Source organism: Scleropages formosus, chromosome 7 (genome assembly GCF_900964775.1).
Source record: "Scleropages formosus chromosome 7, fSclFor1.1, whole genome shotgun sequence".
NCBI classification, from domain to species: Eukaryota; Metazoa; Chordata; class Actinopteri; order Osteoglossiformes; family Osteoglossidae; genus Scleropages; species Scleropages formosus.
The window spans coordinates 26681349-26704049 of NC_041812.1; the positions used below are offsets into that span (position 1 = coordinate 26681349).

A 22701-nucleotide genomic window follows, 5' to 3' on the forward strand; every position below is an offset into this window, starting at 1 on the left:
CCTCTTGGGAAATTCACATTGATTAATCTCTCTTAACTCACAGCAGCAGTTTGTTTCACCCGAAAGACCGTTGCCTATTCACTAGCTGCATTTTCTTCCAAAGGTCAGAAATTCCACAAATGTCACAGCAGCCATTCCAGGGTTCTAGAGATTTCCCGATGTGGCAGTTTGAATAGCTATCAACTCTATACTCTCACCCAGGTCTCCACATAATGTCCATTGGCTGTGATGTACACTGAAACATCGGTTAAGTTTTTGATTTGTAATGATTAATGACAGCATGTTCCCTGATGCAGTAAAAAATTAAAAGAAAAAAAACAAAAAGAGCTGAATAAAAGCAGACATTTTTCAGTTTTGCTTGGTCATTTCAGTAGATTGTCATTTGAGCGCAAAGGCCAACCTGACCACACACATACCCAGTGCCTTTTTTTTTGTCCAGCGCAGTTCATCTTCTAGTTATCAGAAAGCTGCAGTGAAATGTACAGCACGATGAGGAAGCTATCCAGTGGCAAGCCGGAAAAGTCCTGTGCTGAGCACTACTTCCCACCAGGACTGTTCGAAGAGGAGCATAATTGTTTTTTCTTCACTCATCAAATTCAAGAAATATTTTTACTTAAAAAAGAAAACAATATAAAACACAAACACCGGAATTCTGCAACTCTGCTTTTCTAGTCTATATCTCTAAGCTACCTGGTACAGCAAATGGCTACTGGAACAAATACTTTTTTTAACTCTTTGTCCTTTTTTAGATTTAAAAAAAATATTTTTTTTCATAATTTGTTTTTATCCATACATCAGCCACTGGATAATGATTTAATGTCTTTCCCCTACTACCGAAGTGTAATACTTGCAGCTACAATGTGAGATATATATATATATATATATACTGTATGTCTTTTAAAAAGCATTTGGTCTTTTGGTCCCTATTTTCTAAGGAATGATGCATGTAAATAATCTTGTTTTCTCCTCCTCCCTGTCTGCTTTATCCAGTGTTCATCCTGGCAGCCCTATCAGGGATACAAACTCCTGTGTAGGCACAAAAACTAAAAAGCCAGCAAGCTGGTGTGTGTGTGTTTCTGTTTTGTGTGTGCAGATATGTACGTGTGTGTGCTGTCTTTTATGCATTTCTGTGTGCTTCAGTATTTTCAATGCTTATCCTGGTATGCATGCTTTAAGCATTATGAGTCTGTAAAGGTTCTCACTCTCATGTCCGATAAACAGCAGCAAAAAACTTGGTCGCAATAAAACTGGTTTCCACTGATGGCGAATCAAAAAAAAAAAAAAAAAAAAAAACCAGGCAAGAAAGATGGGTCGGGGAAATAAAGGAGAACTGGATAGAAAAACCTTCCTGGTTCCTTTTCCAGTCGCTCAATTCCTTTCCCACATAATCAAGGGACCGTCCTTCTTTCATGATATGTGGCAGAACGAGAAGTCTTTGTACTTATACTGCACTTGTGGAAATAAGGTTTCAAGGCCCTTCATCCTGAAAGACAGAAAGCAGCGACAATAAGATCACAGTGGCCACTGGGAAAGAATGTGATTCTGGTAAACACACAAACAGAACTACAAGAAAAAGAAACAGAACATGGAAAAAAGTGTTAACTAGTTAAGCACATAAATCAAATCCAGCAAACGAATGCATCAAGGGTAAGGACTGCCATATGGAACAGACATGTATGGTTTCAAAGGTTCCCATAAATGTTACCTCTATGGACTTTATTGAGGGTAATTTAAAGCGACTGTATTCTATTTTCTTGACTTTGTATGCTGACTTATACAAATTTCCTTACACAGATTTCCTTGTGAGTTTCAGGATACATTTACTGTGGTAAAATGGTAACCAGGACGAAATACAAAGAATGGTACAGAAGGTGGGTCAAAGTAATTAAGTATAATAATGAAAATATAACCTTGATGGTACTTTTACTTTATGGGGACAGTTACTCGATTATTTACTGTGGAGAATGTAAACTGCTGAAAAAGAAACATTCTAAGTATTAACTTCACAAAAACAATACAAAAAAATAAATGATCAAATCACAATGCATTCTTCTTTATATAGTTTAAGAAGTAAACGAATGGTGAGCCCAAATTAAACCTAAATAAATTGCTGAACATCCTCTTGAATCTTCTGAAAAATGATCTTCTGCAGACACTAAATGGGATTTATCTGCAGCCGTGTGTACTTACTGAGATGTAAGAAGTGACATCCGCTTATTTAGACTTTTCAGTGTAACGAGAAAGTACATTGAGCCTCAGAACAGTACATACAAAATGACTAATTCCCCAACACAAAGGGGCCTGACTTTCTGACGAGAGCACACGCTGATCCGTCTATTTGTTCTGCCGTCTCTCTGAGAAATATGTTAGTTACTATTCTTTATCGCGCATCCATTTCGTCTGGGGAAATATGATGTTCATTTACTCGAGCTTTCAAAAGGCAAGCAGGAGAATAGCAGGGAAGCCTTTTTGTGTGAAGAATTGACGAAGAACACTGTCATTTTTACAAAACAGTCTTAATTCAAACTCATTTAAATTTCAAAGAAAGGTAAGCATCTAATATAAAGATGGAAGATTTAAAAAAAAAAAAAAAAAAAACAGTCGCTTTAAAATAGATCCACAGAAAACGGTACAATTTAAATGATTTCAGACAAAACTTCTCGGGAGAATGAAATATACCATAAATCAAAGGAAAACTCCCTCTTCCACATGGAATACAGTGCTGACAATAGGAAATGTATCTTCAAGCACATATATGTTCATTTCATATGGGTATTGACTGAGGTTCCTGTGGCGCATGCTGATTGGTGTCGAAGGAGCATGCTCAGTGCAAAGATTCCAGCAAGTTAACGTTAAACGCCAGGAGCGAATCTATGAGAGAAACCAAGAGGAGAGTCACGAGAAGCAGGCGAACCCCGATAGACCACTCCCATTTACGGTGTCCAGTCACCCCCTGTCCGCACATACGGTACGCAACACAGCGACAACAATTGGAACTGGAGGGGCTTTTTTGGAGGGAAAAATGTGGGAAAATTTCAATGAGCGTTCAATAAGAATTGTGCAGTCTTATCAAGGTTGGCCCACAAGAGAAGAAAAAGCGTAACTTGCACGAAAAGGACCTTTTTTAAAGGAAAAAAAAACACAGAACTGTAATTCGGGGCAAGGGGCAGTTTTTGGATGGATGTCTGCATGCTCAGCTGGAATGCAGGCCAAATGTCCGCTCTGAGATGGTCACAATTCAGAACAGAAACCCGATGAAAGGTCAAGCACATTGACAGATAATGCTTTTTTCACAGCTGAATGGGCAGCAAATGATGGCACTGTTTTTCAATACATCCTCACACTGCCACTTGTGTTTCCATCCACGAAAAAGAGGATTCATAGGCCAAAGCCCCAGCCTACTCTCCTTGTCACTTGGTGAAGGTGACCAGAGCTGTCCAAAACAAAAGTAAACCTCGTCCTTTACTGTGGCTCATTTCGTTAGTCAACCTATGAGCACAAAGTTTCAGTAATGTCGGACTGAAAAGTGATCCCTGTCCATGCAGATGAAATAATCACAAACCGGCTGCAGTAACTGAATGCAGAGATGCAAATATGTGCATTATTTGGGCATGCCGTGGACTTCTCAGTACCTACGATACCAAATTGTTCAGGTTCAACTTTCACAAAAACAGATGAACGTAGCAGTTCAAAAAGGTCCTTTTTTGCAAAGTATAATATTCTCGAGACAGAGAAAGCGGGCATCAGCTCCTCACATGAACATTAACATTAGTAGAAATCATAATGAATAGAAAAGAACTGATTTTACAGAAAGAGAGCAATATATAGTACAAAATATCCATACACATTGAATTGCACAGAAATAAAAACACACAAGGTCACGTTACAACAGCAAAAAAGGGGTCAAAGTTCACGTCTGACCATGGCCCACCAATCACCAATCACTTCAGATTCATTTACAACAGCTATCATCTATCAAAATAACTATCAACCGTCAATGAACTGCACGTAAAAATGGCCAAAATCATATAAATAGCCAAGAAATATATATAAATATATATAGAAATGACGCCACGTCATGCAACGCAGTCACAGTCCTGCCACATGACGTCATCCAAAACAAAATGACACCATGGGTTCAACTTACAGGTCTGGGAGTTTGTCCCCCATGACTGGTGGCTAGACAACAGGAAGGCCATCTTGAGCTATGATTGCACCTGCCTGGTTTGCAGGTTGGATGGGTGCAAGAAAAGAAAAGATGGTGGAATACCTTCTCCTCATGTCAGAAATAGAGTTGACCCCTCCCCCACCACCGATCCCAACTGACCTTCATCTGTCTTTTTTTTTTCTCGGCTTTCAAAAGAAATTTTTAGACTGTCACCGCCAAACTAAATAAGTCAGCAAATAAACAACTGAGCAACAGTTAAGCAGCAGTGAATATTTACAGGTCTCCTTTTACAGCAGTGCTTTAAGTGTTTGGTAGTAAAAACTCTTTCCAATAATGATTACGACATATTTAACATCTGGCTCCAATGTGGAAGTAGGCTCTTGTCCAAAAAATGGGAAATCTGTACCCTTTTTCCTTTAACTTCTCAGCTCCATTTCCAGGGGGTTCTTACTCCAAAACGGGAATGTTTTTTCCATTATTTACTGTACGTGTACATGGTGTACAAATGGCTGCAGAACTCAATTTGTCCACAGTGAGCAAAGACTAAAGAAAGTCTCGTGAGACCTGTAAATAGTCCAGCTTGACTTAGGGCACCTCTCCCCGCATCTTTGTTACTGAGAACCAGCAGCAAGGCTCATTAGTTCTCAAGGTCTGACCTCAGGCTCAGCGGATGCAGTAAAAAAGCATGTGGACCTGTCAGACATCCATGCGGAAATAACAAGCCATTTATACTTTTTGCAAATTGTGCAGTCTGAAATATTCAGCCGTAATCCTTCCTTAGTGTATCTCAGAATTAAATTTAATTTTGGGTATCATCTAATCATCTGGAAAACTTAATTTTTTCAGTTTTAGAGAACGAAAATACATGTAAATACACCCATTCATAAAGCAGCACACAGTAACATACCGAAGAGAGAATGGCATGAACAGCAGGGTACAGAAACGTGATTTTTTCAAAGACTATGATTTAACACAGTTTTGAATAATTATATTTCCAAGGTCCAAAGGCAACACAAAATCAAAAATTAACAAAAATGATTTTTGATAACAATGCAACAAACCTTGATTTAAACAACAATTTTTAATTGCGTAAGAAGAGTTTTCTCTGTACCGAATTCTAGTTTTTTGGGTGTCTCCAAATGGTGTTATTGGACACTTTGACAAAAAGAATTTTTCCATGGTAATTTAAATCAATGTATTATTCATTTCCAGCAGTACTCTGAAAAAGTTGAAAAGGCTCTGAATGTCATCAGAGGGGCAGGAGACCAAAGAGGACTGCTTTCCTTCAGTGTCTGTGTGCGTTTTGCTGTATTGGCTACGGTGAGTGTTGACATTGCTATCCTCTGGTTTTCCCTTGCTAAGGGAGTAAATCAAACAATGTATTTAGAGGTTCTCATTTTTAATTGTAAATCTGACGGTTTTGATGTGGGGTGTCAATTAAGACTACTATATTTCCTCAAAACAATCACAGTGACATTGATCTTTTGTCTTCCCTCATCTTATACTTAAAAAATCTTTCCCCTTTATATCATAAAATAACTTATTACACATGTCATATAATGGCCTACATGTATTTACTGGTTATTATGCCACTGTCAGATAAACCCAAGAATTAAAAAAAACAGTCCTAACTAATCAACATAATGTTGGTGTAATAACCGTAGGCAGGATCATTACAAATATTTCTCTATTAATTTTCTCTGTTCACATCTATTGCTCAGTTTCTTAATTAAGGAACACGTAACAGGACACCGAGACACACCATCATGGCCACTGAGACAGTAAGATTTGCACAAGGAAATTGGTGTAAATTAGACATTCTACAGGTTTCTTCTGCTGAATTTTAAATTACTTAGACAAAAATTCTCAATAGCCTAGTGTCGTGCCATGCCCCTACATAAGGATGGCCTCACTGGAACCCATTCACACTCACTTGGGGACATTGGGTTTATGCCCAGTACCACCCAGCCCTACATTACCTGGCACGAAGGATGGAGCGGTCAGTAAGGTCGGTTGGCATCCTTCGGCCTCTTGAGCTGCACCTTCAGCCTCTTCATTCCGATCTGGAAGCCGTTCATGGCCTGGATGGCAGCCTGAGCGCTGGATGGGTTGTCAAAGCTGACGAAACCTGGTGAGACAGTGACAGAGAGGTGGGAGTCAGGCATGACAATGATGATAAAAAAGGCAGCCTAACTATAACCAAAGTGAATACATTACATTAATTTTTTACGTGGATCACTATTTCATTGTGCCATATGAAGACAATCGGTGTCAAGACAAAGAATCAAGTTTAAACTGACAGAAGCAGAAAAAGCCAACAAAAAAGTAACGAGGCTATGGCACTTGTGTGTGTATGCGCATGCACATGGAAGTTCCCTTTGGGGCTTGGTACCATTACAGTGAATCAGTAATCGTGGTCTCTGTGGTCTACACAGTTTAACTTACTACCTGAACATCGGGCCAGAATGAGGCCAGAGCTCTCCTCCCCAGCACTCCTGGCTGCTCTTATCTGACACCCCCGTGATTGACGGCTCAAATTTTCCGCTTGCCGGCTGATTTGATCATGCCTCTATGGGTCCAATTTAATTTGGGGTAGAGGGCAGGCTTTTGTCAGCTCCTGAGAGATAAGGCCTGTGCTTTTACAAACCCTTTAAACAAAACCGGCAGCTGGGAGCCTGTCAAACAGCACCAATTCCCCTCAGATCGGCCTTTAATAAATCTAGCCCTTTCATTTACATTGGCCTCCAAAAGCGTATCGTTGAGGGAAAACATGGAGGGGGGGAATCGAGGAGAAGGAAGCTACCTCTATCATGTCTCTCAAACACAAAACAAGATCCTTTTGCAGTGTAAATCAGTCAATGCCATTCAAATGTTTTTTCTTTTTTTTTTTTTTAAATGCCTTTTGGATTTAAAAAGTTTCCACTGAACGTTCTCACAACATTACGTGTCTGAGGATGTGCTCTACGGTGTAAGCACACATACAACGTGTTACACTTAATTACTTTTGTGGAGATTAAAATTAGGCTCTATGACTAAAGACTAAATACAAGTGTTTATTAAATGACACATTTTCCACAATTTCTAGTGCAGTTTTAGATTTAGATTTCTTTTAACGAAAAGCACATAAATTTGTATGATTTCTTTGACATTCTTAGATCATACATTACTGGGTGTGCTTTCAGGCCAAGGTGCGTTCAGAATGTCATATTTTACATAAACATAGAAAGCGAGTGCATGTGCATTTAACAACTAATTCAATAATGTAAACTATCTCAAATCTTTTTTTTGTTTTCGTCTATAATACAATAATATCAAATGAATGAAATCATTCAGTATCAACATTAATTATATTTAACAATAGGCAGCCACGGGGACAAAAGACGGGACTGTTATATTAAAAGCTCATTTGTCTCTTCAGTGGAGATAGAGGAGAGATATTATTGAAAGCCATCTGAGGAAGAGTAACTATGAAGTTTGAGCTATTATCCTTTGTTCTGTTCTTTGTACAGTTTTCAGAATTTAAACAACCAAAAATATTTCTTCCACATGTGATAATGTGGAAACAAGCTCACAGATTAAAGCCAACCCTTTCCAGTAACGGGGGCTTAGATGTATTTCAGTAGTGTCTCCTTTCTTTCTTCCCTTGCAGAGAAAATTAACATTTAACACAGGTTTTTCCATGTCTCTCTATAGCTTGCTGGTGTATCTTGAGTAATGCTTGTTCCCTTAAAGTTGAAATTTTTTTTTTTCAGTTGGCATAGATGTTGACTATTTACAGATACTTCACATCCCCGTGGCATATTTTTAATTTTTTCTGACCAGTACCAAAATGACCTCATTTACCCAGGAATTCAAAGCCAGTGTTCAATCTTCCACTAAGTAATCAGTTTCTGTTTGGAATACTAGAAACAAAATATTGGAATATTAGTCACAAAACAATTTTTTTACATTACAAGGCCAAGGACCTTTTTCATTTCCAGCAATTGGCTTTCTCTTTCGAATGACAAGGTGCGATAACAAAGACCAAGGTGGATGCAGAGAAACAGAGTTTGCACCGAGATGCATCCATTGCAGCAGTGAGAATAAAAAAACAGCTGCTTTGGGAGCAGAGCAACATTTTATATACCAATTCCTTGCCCATGTAAATTTTTAAAAAACCCAAAAGATTGCCGTAGCTTACATTTTCACCTTCTTTAAAGTGTCAGTGGGCAACATTCAGCTGTTGTAAAAAGAACTACTTTCAAAGCAGAGGTTATATCAAGAGCAGTTAATTCTGAGATTCAACCTAGAGGAGTTTCTCATGATTCTGAACATAACCATCAGATAAGGAATGTCACTCTCACCTCCACAGCTCCTGCGGGGCTGGTAACTGCTAGATCAGCTAATCACGGCTAATCATTATTGACTCCCAAGTGTTACTCGGATAACAGGAAAGGCCAGAAGCCATTTCATTTATCCATTTAATTTGCTCCTAAGAAAATGTACAATTTGCGTCAATGAGGTCTTTAACCAGGAGGTGGTTCCCTAGATCTGCTTGACATCACTGGACACAGCTGTTGTCAAAAACCAATAATACATAAAGATGTTTTTGAGAGTTATAGTTCATCATCCTGATGGAGAAGGTCAAATATAAAGAAGTCCTCCATTGAGTCAGCAACGGATTTCATTTTTTGTCACATAGAGAAAAGTTCTCAGATGCCAAGTTTAAAATGCTAATTACAAATCGACTGTGATCCACAAGGGAATCGAAGCAGAAGACTGAAGAAAATATGCCAGTGCACAAATAAATCAAAAGCAGAGTCTTCCTTCCGCTTTTAACTCTTGCGGGTTGTTCTTTTTTAGGACTAACCAAAACATTTGCTCTGATTGGTTGCACGGTCAACGAAGACTTTGGCAGAAATGACGCTGCCGAACGGCAGGAACATCTGCGTGAGCTCGGCATCTCCAAACTCCTGGGGCAGGTGGTAAATAAACAGGTTGCAGCCTTCTGGCCCTGGAACACAACAAGCGGATTTTTACTGGAGGAACAACCAAACACATGCGCAGTGTCCATGTGGGCACGTCTACAGAGCCGGTTTTACTGTCTGTAAGACTGCTCAACATGGCCACGTAATAAAATTACCAAGAGCCACACTAAAGATAGAGGACTGAATTTTGCAATTTGAATTACTGCACCTACAACACTTCTAAAATTTTCTGATAAATGTATAAAAGCAAATATAAAACTAAATGGAGCAAAGCAGGTTTACATTTGCAAAAATACATTTCCTACTCTGTTTGAAGTTATAGCACAGCTTTCTGTTACACTTTATTATGAACTGAGGGTACGTTTCGTAATGCTGTATGTGAATATCGCAATTACTGTCTTTTATTATCAGTGGGAGGGGTTCTTACCTTCTCTCTGTTGCTGCGGTATGATAGCTGGTTGCTGCGGAAATGCTTGGCTGATTGGCGCATAGGCTGCAGGGTAGGCTGCTATCACAAGGAAAGTGAAAGGCAAAGTAAGTGAATAACGAATCTGAAATTTTCACTCCCTGATTTCATACATGTCTGCATTTTGACAGAACAAACATGTTATTCTGCTTTCCCTCATGCAAACAAGCGAAGGAATCAAACTCAATATTTTGTTTTTAAAATGTGATGGCATACTGGAAATACAATGTCTTCTCTTATGGCAAACTAATAATGATCATATGTGACATCAAGCTAAGGTTATCTGTAAAAATTTCAGCAACAGTTTTCATCCCATATCATATAAGAATGTCAGTTTAGTGCCCATTTCTTGACACCTACTTCTGCAGCCAAAGTTCTCTTACATGTGATTTCTGACTGGTGTATATAGGTGCATCCTTAACAATGGGGTGGGAAGGAGTCGAAGGATGTGTCATACATACAACAATGAAATGCTTGTTTATTATACCTTCCCAAAATCTGGGGAAACATCTCCCTCACCATACCCAGCATGTGCTTGTGTGAAAGATTAAAGGTTGTGTTGCAGAATGAGAGGTGACCTGCGTAGTGCTGGACACCCGCGTAGGCCTGCTGGAGTGGGTCTGCCACTGTAGGACTTTGTGCTGGGGAGAGAGAGAGGGGAGCAAAAAGGGTCAAAAAAGGATAAGTATACAAGCAGCATAAATTGCCAGTGTAAGACATTGGTATTACAGAAAATGTACCAGAACCAGTTTTTTTGACTGAGAAAGGCCAACTGTAGCAACAGTCTTCACCTACTTCAGCTACCTGTTTTGAGGGGGATTGGGGTGTATTTTGCACATTTTTGCTGGCCAGAGCAATAAAACAAAAGAGCAAAGTTTAGGTCCTTCTCATAACTTTTCCACTGCTGACCTTTGACATGAAACCTTCAGTTGTACATTCTTGGGGCAGTGAAACCATGAGAGACTTTTAAGGTAACATCATCGTCATCATCATCATCCTTCTGTGGTCATCTGCTCTTGATCACATGCACGTCTCACCTGGGTATGGGTGTATTCCATTGGCATAGATGGGCTCTGACGTGGGCTGGCCATTGGTCTGTGGTGGCAGGGCGCTGAAGCCGTTGACCCCGATGGGAGTGGCTATGCTAGGCACGGCTGTGGCACTGATGCCTGGAGGGGTGCTGGTGCCTGGAAAGACAGAGCACTGAACAATTTAGGGGAAGGATGTTAAATGCATGCATGACTACGGTTCAAGAGTTGGGTTATGTCCGGTTAAACCTTGTCAGCTCCTTCCTTTGATAAGCAATGTGATTTTTTTTTTTCTCTCCTGTGAAGGGTATTTGAGTTTTGAATTGTGTATTCATTACTTTAATATGCCATCACTTTTATGAATATAAAATGTTGGGCACGGGGCTGCTGTGGGGACACGTTATTTAATGAATGTGTCCTGAAGCGTTTAGTGCATCGACAGGCTGACAGCAGCTTGTCGGGGCAGCAGGTAGGGAGGGGGGGGTCAGGCAGAGGTCTTGGCTCGCCTTCCGCAAATCTTCAGTCTTTCTGAAAAGATGAGGACTTTCTCCTCCAAACTTATCGGATTGGCTCTGGGCCCAGTCGAGAGCAAATAGAGAGCACCAAAGCAGCGGCTTGTTGTCCTCGCATTCGGACTGCCTGCTGCGGTGAGGGGAAGATCGCGTATCACTTCCTGTCACCATGCGAGACAAAGTGGGCCTCCACGTCCTGCTCTGGCAATGTCAGTGTCACCTCTTTTCCTATCTTGTTTCTTGGGAAGAAAAACGCCAAGAGAAAAGGTTTTTCTTTATTCCCAGTGAAAGGTGGACACATGACACCTCCCGAGCCTTTGGAGCCTGCTGGTGGACAGAGGTGAGTGCAAACCCGTAGGTGTTAATTTCCTGTCTGACTTCACACACACCCAATGGGTAAAAGGCGGAACAAAAGTGTCTCCGCTGCTCAGGCCCGCGAGTGGCTTTTGACTCTCTGTGTTCATGAGCAATATTTGGTACTGAAAATTTCACCTGTCACCTGGGCTTGGGTGCAACACGAGAGATGTGACACCACTGCCTGCATCAGTGAACATGCCCTCAGGTTGCTGCAGCTGCCTTGCAAATAGACTGTCAGAGCTCATGGCTTCTCATTCCGCTATTTTATGTTATTCTTTTTTATTCTACCTGAGGACGGTGTCATGGGTGCAGCCACGAGGCCGTTGACATTGAAGGTCGCCATTTGCTGCATCTGCGCGGCGGCTATGGCTGCCATGGGGTTCAGGTAGGAGCCCTGGGCTGCGGCCATGAATGCCGCCTGCTGCTGCATCATCTGCTGTAAAGATATGAAAAGCCAAGAGGTTTCACATACACTACAGTCCCAAGCATAGTCTTCACTTATCTCCACAAGTGAACAGCAAGAAGGCTCTTAATAGTTTGACATGCTGTGTGATATATGCATCAAGACATACATCCACAAGTCCATACTGGTCCAGAAGCACCAATGGTATCTCCAGCGACTGAGCCCTCCTGTTCTGTTGGCCACACATGTGCCATAACTACTTCAGAAATAACGTAGTGGGGAAATCTCCGGGAGCTCAGCAAAGGTGCCACTGACAAATAGGTTGGGCATCCCTTGAATTTCCTTGCTTCCAGCAGAGTCATGCGTGTCATATATTTCTTCAGCTAATTCCAAACTTCTGAACCCTTTCTCTTCTGACGAACTCTATTCATTGCTTTTTTTCTCATTGGTGAAGGATAGCTGGGAGTGCTGATACATAAAGGAACACTTCCTTGAAATAAACTTCGAATGCCCCCATTTTCCTTTTAAATGTCACTTATGCAGCTGTAGTCAATGAGCTGTTATAAGGAGTCTGTGTGTTCTTACGTGCCATGAAATGCTTAAAAGGCATCATAAGGTCATCACTTTTACCCCATGTCTAAGTAGTGTATAGAGTAACAGGGAATTTAAGCACCTTGAACAAGGAGGTCAGTAAAGGAGACATATAACATACTCAGATTCAAGTATTAATTTATGTTGCTCAAGACTCACAGCGTGGGTGTAGGCCCCATAGGCCCCAAACTGGACCGTCATGGGGCTGAAGATGCCGAGCTGTCCTGCCATCTGGTGCATACGACGCAGGGTGCGCTCCTTGTCTGTGTCGGCGAACTTCACCACCAAGCTTGAAGAGGCTCCCTGGAATCGCACACATACACATTGGTGTGACCTCTGTGTCTGCACGTTGAGGGACTCAGCTCTGGAACCTTATGAGAGAGTTTAGACCTCTGCAGATACTCTGTGGAATACAAATGGCTGTAATTGTTTTCACCAAAACATGTGCTTTGTTTTGCACCTCGCCAAGCTGCTTCAACAAATGTGTCGCAGTGTGTCAGCGTTGTTCTCATATTGTACTGTATCGATGTTGCACTCGCAAGACCCCATACAATTGAATCATTGACCAAATAAAGCTGGAACAGAACCTAATTTACACAGTAAAGGGAAACTATGGGTGTCCACACAATAACAGCGACTCACTGTGAATTAGCCCTTCCAAATATGATTGTGGGCTGATTATTAAAGTCTGCAGAGGCACAGGTGCCCCCATGGCCAATTTTCCCTCAGAGAGAACCTTCTGAACTCAACACTTGCTCCTCAAACTCAATTCCTGACCGGCCATATGAATGAAGGCTTTTGTTCCAATGTCCTTACTACTTAGTAATTTGTTTAGGTCTGTCCTTCTGACAAGTGACATACAGTCCTCTGGAAGACATTACTTTGCATTCAGGAAGTACACACACACACATCACATGAAACCGCTTGTCCCACACGGGGTCGCAGGGTGCTGGAGCCTAACCCGGCAACACAGGGCGGAAGGCTGAAGAGGGAGGGGACACACCCAGGACAGGACACCAGTCTGCCACAAGGCACCACAAGCAGGACTCAAACCCCAGATCCACTGTAGAGCAGGACCTGGTCAAGCCCACTGCACCACCACACCCCCCATTCAGGAAGTACCATATATTTATTCATTTAGCTGACACTTTTCTCCAAAGTGACTTACAATGTTAGTCTACCTATAATTATTTACCCATTTCTTACAGCTGGGTAATTATTTTCCTCTTTACTGGATCAATTTTTAGGGTACGTACCTTGCTCAAGGGTACTACCGTCAGAGGTCAGATTCAAATCTGTGACCACTGGGTGTGAAAGGCAGTAGCTCTAACCACTACACTACCAGCTGTCCCACATATTTATCATTGTACCAGTTTAACCAAAGGAATGGATTATTATTTAATAAATAAAAAAAAAACTGCATGAACATGGGCCATTAACAATGAAGTCTGACATGTGAGCTGTAAAACATTAATGGAACAGTTTCTCCTGAAGATAAGACAACCAGACAGTACTGATAACGCTGCTTTTTCCAATTTTGCTCATAATTATTACACTGCTGAAAACACTAAATGTTTTAAAATTTGGAAACTTAAAAAAAAAAGTGTATCATAGTTACGCCGAGCCTATTATTGCTTGGAGATTGCAGTCTGCAAAGTAATGCAGAGGAACACCTGGATGAAGTCTTTAGAAAACTGCTGAAAAACTATATCGACAAAAAATTGCCAAAAAATCAAAATCGGCTCCTCTGTAAATCTGTAGTGGGGACCTTTGGCTTTCTTTTCCCTTCAAAATATGTCTTTATTCACTGTTCTCCTCATGCTGAGATGTGCCTGCTACATTTACTATTAACCCCGCAATTTACGATTTGTCAGCGCCAAGCTGTCCACGAGCGTTGAATAAAATATGAAGCACTTTAGAGATGCCCAGTAGTTGTCAATGCCAGATGAGAAGAAAAAAATAATGAGTACAGTAAAGTATAAAAATTGAAAGCAACACCTTTACCTCACAACCCATAAAATTAAATTGCTGCAATGCTGACAGGCATATACTTCAGTAACAAATTACTTCATAACACCATGGTGAATATCCCAGTACAGCTGAAAACGATGCTTTTATCTGTGGTCGTTTGAAAAAGTAAACAGCACAAGGGGTGTGTCTACACATCACTCTGGAATAATATAATCCTCCATGCCAGACCAGTGTCACATAAATACAAAATGATGAAAGACCTTAACCCAACATTCCGCGAAAGCACGTCTGTGGTGACATGCATCATGGGAATTTTTTTCTTCTACCGTTATTTGCCATTTTTCATAACAATTCTCCCGCTAGATACAAACAAATGCTCAACTCCTTTTCTCTGTCAGTACCGATCAGCACCCCGTGCTAAAGTGTGAGTTCACAATAAAGTGACATTTTGGACCAAAGCAATGACAGGCTGTTGATGCTGCGTTTACAAACCTGTCACAAGTTGCAGCGCTCACAATATGCTGTATTATTTATTTTCTCCTTACTGCGTTTGCTAACATTTACAGTGTGATATATTGCCCATTTCTCCTTGCTTACCTGGCTAAATTAATGCACTTCATTTATTATTTCTGACTAACCAACATACACTTTTCTCGGCTCGCCACAAATTGCCTTTGCTGGAACTTTGCATTTCTGTCTTGCCCAACAGACAGCTCGTGAACACTTAATATGAAGTGTTTTCGTTTTTATTTTTCATTACAGTTTCACCCCTCTGGGCTGTCTGAAAGACAACTGATTTGGCACAGAAGGAAAAAGAGGGTAATGTGAAACTGTCAGTGAAATTGCATAGTACGGAGATCCTAATGATACTTTAAAATGTATTGTTCAACTTCCTCCGTCTGTTGGTGAATATAATGGCAATTGATCACACAAAATCAATTTTATATTTGAAAACAGCTCAATAATAGGTCATTTTGAACCTTTAACATTAGCTAATTAAACCTTTTCGTTATTTGCATTGTGTTTATCTGTAATCGATATGGTTGTTTTCCGACTAAGCTATATGAATGCCTTTTAATTTTCAAGGCGATTTTGCGCAAAGCCGTATATCTCCACCAGTACAATCCAATTGCACTCAAGCCTCGAATTTGCCTTTATTTGCAGACCCTGAAGTCACAGAACACAAATTGCTTGGTGTTTTATGAATTTAAATGCGAAGCACTCGTTTCGAATAAACTGCCAGTGGTTCAATGCCTCATATGGGCTGTTCTGTAGACCCTACCTACAACGTTGCTGGTTGGGCTCTGTCTCGGAGAACAAGTTTAGCATCGGATTGCATCTGCACAGCCTTGTCATGACCTGGGGTCAGGAGGGGTGGTGTCTGATGCCGTTGCGAAGGTCTCGTTTTAATTAGCCCAATCGATATACCACAGCCAAGCTGAGCCAGAGTAGTGTTCTGTCCTTTGTTGTTTTATTCTTTCCAAACTCATGACCTTTCTCCAGTTCTCTCCACCCAACACCACTCTTCCTCCCCCACTGCCCCTCAACCACCTAGGGTCAGCAGGTGGAGTGGGATGCTTGCTTTAATGAGGCTGATGCTGAGCAAACAGTTCCCCCTAGCACCAGAATCCCTGAATACCTGGCATTTAGATCGCATCCTGCTTCTGTTTAATTTTACTTATTTATAATTCTGAGGAATACATTAGGACTACTGGGCTGTTAAAAGCTACAGAGAGCCAGAGAACACAACTTGGAAAGACAAAAAACAAACACAAAAACATGAAACATCAGAAAACCAAAGACTCCTGACCATGGGTAAACATTTGGTTATTCACCTAATTGCTCTTTAGTCTCCAACCCCTGTCTTGTACGTATGCCCTTCAAGTGTTACCAGTATACTGTATCCACAATGGCACTTGCATCTAATTCATATTCATGCAGCTCATTATCAAGGCAACGGTGGTCTTCCAATTTGTTCAACACCCAGACGTTAGGAAAGCTTTAAATTAATAAATAGGACACATTATAATACGCACTTTGAACCACAAAAAAAGTCTGTCAAAAAAGAAAGCCTTGACAAACATAGAGAATGTCAATGAGCCATTCTACAGTTACATCGCCTCTTCAGCTAGATTCCCATTGTGCCTCATTTGCAAAAAGCAAAGCAATCAAATGATGAAAAATCAAACACACAAGGACATTCTGAAAGGAAACATAGAAAGTTTCCTCAAAAGAATGGTGAATCTAGGAAAAAACTGCCTTTAACCTAATACATGGTGAACACATGTAGAATGTTAACATACCTCATGTAGAGTGTTGACGTACCTTATTTTTCTCATATTCATTCCATGGCTGTGTGAAATGTAAGCAATGTGCTGTTGGGTCAACGCATATTACTGGTATTTAATAATGCTTCCGTTGAGTGTTGAGATACTTCATTAACTTCAATAAAATATCACATGTGTGCCTTGTACAGTAATTGGGTATGTCCTGTCTCCCATGAGGGGTATTAGGTTCACCTTTGCTTACCACTGCAACCCCTAAGGGAGAAAATTGGCTCATTATCACAGTTGTCTTCCGTCTCTGGGTGTGCTCTTAATCCCCTGAGCCGTAATATATGAAACACACACACACACACACACACACACACACACACACACACACACACACACACACAGGAATTAAATCAACCAATCAGTACAAACTGTGAAGACATAAACATAGCTGCAGAGACACGGTCAGCTGCTCTCACTGTCAGATTATGAACGTTGTTCAAATGATCTCTTTATCCCCAACTCCCACGAGAACAGGCAGGCCTCATGAAATGGCAGCTGTGACCCAATATTGTTGAGCCTTTTGTGCAGCCATGATGGTTGTGTGGATATTCAGTGATGTGCTACCCACATGCCAAAAACATTGAGCCGACAGAGTTTTTTTTGCGCCTTTGATGATTCTTGGTTGCACTGGTGAACATGCACAGTAAAATCTAGTGCTAAATCAGCATTAAACCAGCATTTTCAAGAAGCACTCCTCACAGTCTATTTAGCCCTCACAGAGTTAATTTAGCACTAACATTTTTTATGTAGCCTCATTATGAAATATAGACAGGGGAGTGAATGAAATGGGATTCTTATTTATCTTATACGGACAATGGTATAAAATGTTTAATGATTACTGTATAATGATATGCCAATGCTTGTCTGTGAGGAGGAGTGTTTGTTTTACCCATTTTTCAGATCAATGTTAAAGGATCTGGCCTTTTTTACTTAAAGGTTACTGTTGGAAGGCCAAAGGGGGGCCGCAGCTCATGCATCTTTGAATAAAATACTTTCAGTAAAATACGCAGCTGTGTAACTGAGTACCTAATAAAAAATATTTCTGTAAAATCATCTGCTTGGCATCAAAATAATTACAGCCTAATGACAACAATGAAAATATGTACACGTAAAAGCAATAGCGTCAATTTAACCTGATCAGAAAAAAATATTCCTTTTGCCTTTATTTATCTTCAGTTACAATAGTGTGATATGGCTCTTTCTGATGGCCGTGTTTATTTTCTGAATCAGTATTCTCCCCATGTACAGATGTATTCTGGCCCACTGCGATTTTGCAGAAAAAAATTTTAGTGCCTCTTTTCCCCACGGACTACAGCTGGCATACAACAGCCCTCCCTGTCAGTCCTAGGCCCTGCTCATCTGCTGTTGGAGACATGTGGCTATGATACTACCCAGATCAACCTGACCACCGCTGGTATCAAAAAGCTTGTTAGATAAATACCTGCAGCCAGCTTGTCTTTTATTACTCTAATGGCAAGCTGGATACCATCACGGTGACAGCAGGTGCAACAGTATAGACAGCGGTAGGTACAAAGTGTAGAATTTATCAGAAAGTGTCTGCATGGCTGAGGTTGCACTCAGAGTAGGTTTGGTTCCAAACACCGAATGTGCCTGCCTAGCTAGACTGGACCTCAAATTGGATTTGGTTCATCCCAGTTCTTTGTGCCCTTTCAAAACTACCGTGCCAAAAAATAAAACAGAAATTAATTGAGCCATTAATTTCGGAGCTTCCCTCAAAAAACAAAGCTGCCCACCTTTTTTTTACAGAATGTCAAGCCTCAGCCAAAGCAGCATCAAAGGACAATCTCCTGTTTTTTTCTCATGTCTGGCAGAGGGGAGGATGCTGGCACTCACCGGCATGGTCTGTCCACCGTGCAGGGTGTTGATGGCCGCCTGCGCTTCTGCATGGCTGGAGAACTTAACGAAGGCACAGCCTGTACGCAAACATGCAAGGAAAGAGAAAAAAAAGAGCTCTGTGATCGGTTACAAGGCCTCAAATAAGGTCAGCATATTCATTGCTGTAGTTTTCCTTGTAATCCCTGTTAGATGTTTTCCCATCTAGAAACTATTTACAATGTTGTCATGCATAACCTATGAATAAATCCCCCTGATATTTCTGAATGCATTAACTGCACATCACAACACATACTCCCCTTCGCTCATTTATGAATCCTTCCAAAGTAATTAAAGCAGAAGCTTGTTTGTGATTATTAATCTGTTTAATATTTACACGTTCCCATCTCTGTGTGATTTCTCACAAAAGAGGTTAAAATGAAATCTGTTTGTGAATATAATCCATATATCTGCAGGGATATCATTTCAGACAGAGAAATTCATTCAAAAGCATCTGAAATAATCCTAAATCCATCCACTGGTTTATTTCCACAAAGGAAGAAATAAGGAAACATCTTTGGAACTCATGACGTTTAATACTTCCAATAATTTATGAATATAATTTATATGATGTGCATCTATTTGTCCTCATCACATCTATTTGTCCTCATTGCCGATTCTCCAAAATGTGTCAATATGACAGACTGAAAAATGTGAAATGATACGAGTTTCCGCTTCAACTTTATTCAGTATAATTTGTGTAGTTCTTAACAACTCGTGTATATTTTCAAATTCTGACAGCAGGCACAAACATGATCACACATTTTTGCTAATACTACTAATAATAAAGGTAATGCCAAAGCTCGCCAGTAACATCTTCATGCAGGTAAAATTCTTTTTTTTATTTTGAAAGGAGACGAATACATAGGATAAAATAGTCCATTTTCTTGTTTTTTCCTGCAGGCTTCATATATAAATCCCTATAATTTCTTTTTTTTTGTGAGGAAGGCAGACTGGGATAAGAACCTGAAGAGTTCTAACTGGACAGACATCACAATCAAAGAGTATTTTTTTAATGTATGTTTTATTTCTGGTGGAGTCCTGAATGGGAAAGTAATGGATGTTTAAATGGAGATGAGGGTCACACAGTTTTGGTTCTGTTTTCCTTTGCACTCCTTTATTTGCTTTCATTTTGTTGCTCACCATTTTAAAGCAAAAAAAAAGAGAAGTTTTCCATTCGCAAGGCTGTGGTTGACTGCTGCCTGCAATTTTAATGCAGGCTCCCTTTTGAGAGAACAGAACAGTTTGACCTGAGCTGCTGGACGTACGCTGTGGTCAGCCTGTTGTGAAGGTGCAGATTCTACTGCTTTTTGCACAACATGACCAAGCTCATACGGATTAAAAGCACTTCCAGAGAAACTGAGAGCTGCTGTGACTCAGTGAAAAAAGGAAGGGTTCAATTCCACAACCGCCACAAACTAAATTCTTACATCTTGGGCACACATTACATTTAATTACTTATTGCTTAGCACATGAATGCTGTTTGTTAATGCTGACTAGTGCTGATGTGGCTCTCACTTTGCATCGCATTATTTATTGTATTTAGCTGCACAGCAAATGCATTTTATCGGAACTGACCTACGCTGTATGCAGCTTTACACATTTTCCCATTTATACAGCTGTATATTTACTGAAACAATTCAGGTTAAGTACTTGGCTTGAGGATACAAACAGCACTTCTCCTCCAACAGCTCTCTGGTCCCTCTGCAGCTGCCAAACCACTCACTGAAAGCACTGCTGTGCAAAGATGCTTCCCTGGACCCACTAAAAGGAAGCGAGCTCAAGCTTTTGAATGTCACGGCTGTAGACATGGTATTGCTTTCTTTTGGGAAGGTCTGAGCGCTCACAGAAAGAGTGTACACGCGTGTGCATCTCTGTGCTTGTGCTTGCGAATACTCCCTCCCAAACCGGCTGATACTGATGCATCAGTTACACATATAAAAAGCCAGACCTCTATCATTTCTGACAGTTTCTCCCTTCGCAGTGAGTTTTGCAGCTGGACTTGCAAATTAAACTCATTGGCTTTTTTTATTGGATAATGGGGGTAGAGTGGCATGTAATGCTGTACAGCTAAAACAATTTACAGCAGCTGGGAGACAAAGTATGATTTATGGCGTAAATACAGCTGTTAATTGCTGGGGTGTCTGACATGAATATTTTTTCATATTTGTATCCAGCCTTGTATGTTTTAATTGCGAGACTACAGGCGATGTCGGAAAAACAAGAGGGTTAGAGGGCAGAATTATGGGTGAGACATTCATGTCGTCCCCCTATATATAACACTTAACCTTTCCTCAGCAGGGTTACGGAAGTCATTTTGTGCACAGACTGCTGTGAGCACCACATGCTGTTCCAATGCCTTTCTCAAAATTACAATGTATAGACCTGGCAGTTCAATCACCGTTTCGGTCAACATCAACAACTGAGAAAATCGGGCATAGCTAACTGTAAAGCTCCCTGCGGAATAAATAAGGTGTGCGGGGCAGCAAGCAGGAAGAGAAAACATATAGTGTGGGCAGATGGGTCAGGGAGGGCAGGATGAAAGGGCAGGGGTACTAAGGCCTTCATCTATCAACCTCTGATAGACATAAGTATGTGGAAGGATGTGGCTCAGGGAACGTGGGCCCGTCTTCTCGAGCAGCGCTCTCTGCTTTATTCTTTTGTCCTCATTGTCATCCAAAGTGTGCATTAATGTCTGCTCAACTCACTTCTTTCTCCTTTACACTCAAGTGCTCATGTCACGAGGGAGAAGGAATGGACAAGGGTCCACAGGTCTGTGTTTGCTTGGTTCTACCATGACAATAATACATGGCATATGACAACAACTGGCCTTTACTGTCGGTTGCGTGCCTGTTGAAATGAATTCTGATGTTAAAAGGAGTCACCTGCTGTGGTTTACATTTGGACTGTGAAAGAGTTGTTGGATACTGCATGGTTATATGCTATTTTGGAGAGGAACAAGGGAGCATGCAAAGTCACTACTGCCTTTCTATTCTACTTGCTTGAATCAGACATTCTCTGAGGAAAACCAGCCTGGATGTATTCTGGCAGGGAAATGAAAAGGGAAAGAGAAGCATTAAGCCCATCAGCCTTAGTAAGGGGCACATCCCTAGCACTACAATAAATGACAAGTCTGTGTTTGCTGGTTGGTGCATTCTGTCTGGGGAGAAAGTCCTTCTGGGGTTGGAAAGTGATGAGGTGAAACAGCGCTTTCTTATGTGGAACGGGGGAAGGTGGGGGGAAGGCGGAGGGAAGCGTTTGGCTGACCCTTACTGGCCCCGTCAGGCCCTCTCAGGATGGTGCACTCCTCGATCTGACCGAAGGGCTCAAACAGCCGCCGCACATCATCCTCCCCCTGCTGCTTTCCCAGCATGCCCACGAACAGCTTCCTGTCTTCTGGAAACAAAATGAAAGGAGGGAAACATGGGAAAAACATAGTCATCATTGTTCTACCTACTGACCCAGCGAAACCACTCACACATTTACAGTTTTAAACTTTACCCATTTATTCAGCTCAGTATAAAGTATAGAGGTTAAAGACACAGACTTGCAACCCCTGGGGTCCGAAGAGGAGCCCTACTCACTTCTGTAAGATATGCAGCCTATTAAATCAGTAAAATGTGATGTCTTTGGTTAGAAACAGCTTTGCAATGAAATAACAATAACAAACAATACCATGTACCTTGAGAAAAGGCTTTCAAATTTTAATCTGTTGTAATCGTAACTCAGCGTAACCCACATACATAAAGAGAAAGATACGCATGGCTCTCGGAGAAGGAGGATGTTTTGTACCCTGTGTAGTCCGGATGACACTGCCTTCTGCCATCAAACACCAAGCAGCTCCATAGTCAAAGCCTGTGAAACACTGCCATCAATCTCCCCGTCTGTTTGGGAAATTAGACACAACATTCATCTCCTTTCTTTCTTCTTGTGCCGTTTATTTCTTACTCGACAGAGTTGTGGAATAAATTTACGAAGCGCTGCAGCCCATCTCCGGCATTGATCCGAA

The 22701-nt window shown here is 41.0% G+C and overlaps 1 protein-coding gene across 8 annotated transcripts in view; it reads right to left on the bottom strand.

Moving 5' to 3' along the window:
• Positions 1–1142: 1142 nt before the first annotated feature.
• Positions 1143–22701, bottom strand: part of LOC108926335 (CUGBP Elav-like family member 4) — an 80083-nt gene continuing 58524 nt past the window's right edge. For 2 of the 8 annotated variants that reach the window (XM_018738980.2, XM_029253427.1), the window contains exons 4-13: positions 21960–22088; positions 18654–18733; positions 12652–12795; positions 11787–11934; positions 10639–10788; positions 10180–10242; positions 9563–9643; positions 9018–9161; positions 6148–6296; positions 1143–1483 (exon numbers count right to left, since the gene is read on the bottom strand). In XM_018738980.2, the coding sequence (XP_018594496.1) occupies positions 6169–6296; positions 9018–9161; positions 9563–9643; positions 10180–10242; positions 10639–10788; positions 11787–11934; positions 12652–12795; positions 18654–18733; positions 21960–22088 (1067 nt within the window). In that variant the 3' untranslated portion in view covers positions 1143–1483; positions 6148–6168. Of the gene's footprint in view, positions 1484–4178; positions 4222–6147; positions 6297–9017; positions 9162–9562; positions 9644–10179; positions 10243–10638; positions 10789–11786; positions 11935–12651; positions 12796–18653; positions 18734–21959; positions 22089–22701 lie in introns of those variants that run through there. The other 6 variants (XM_018738988.2, XM_018738987.2, XM_018738986.2 and 3 more) reach the window with 6 other exon arrangements.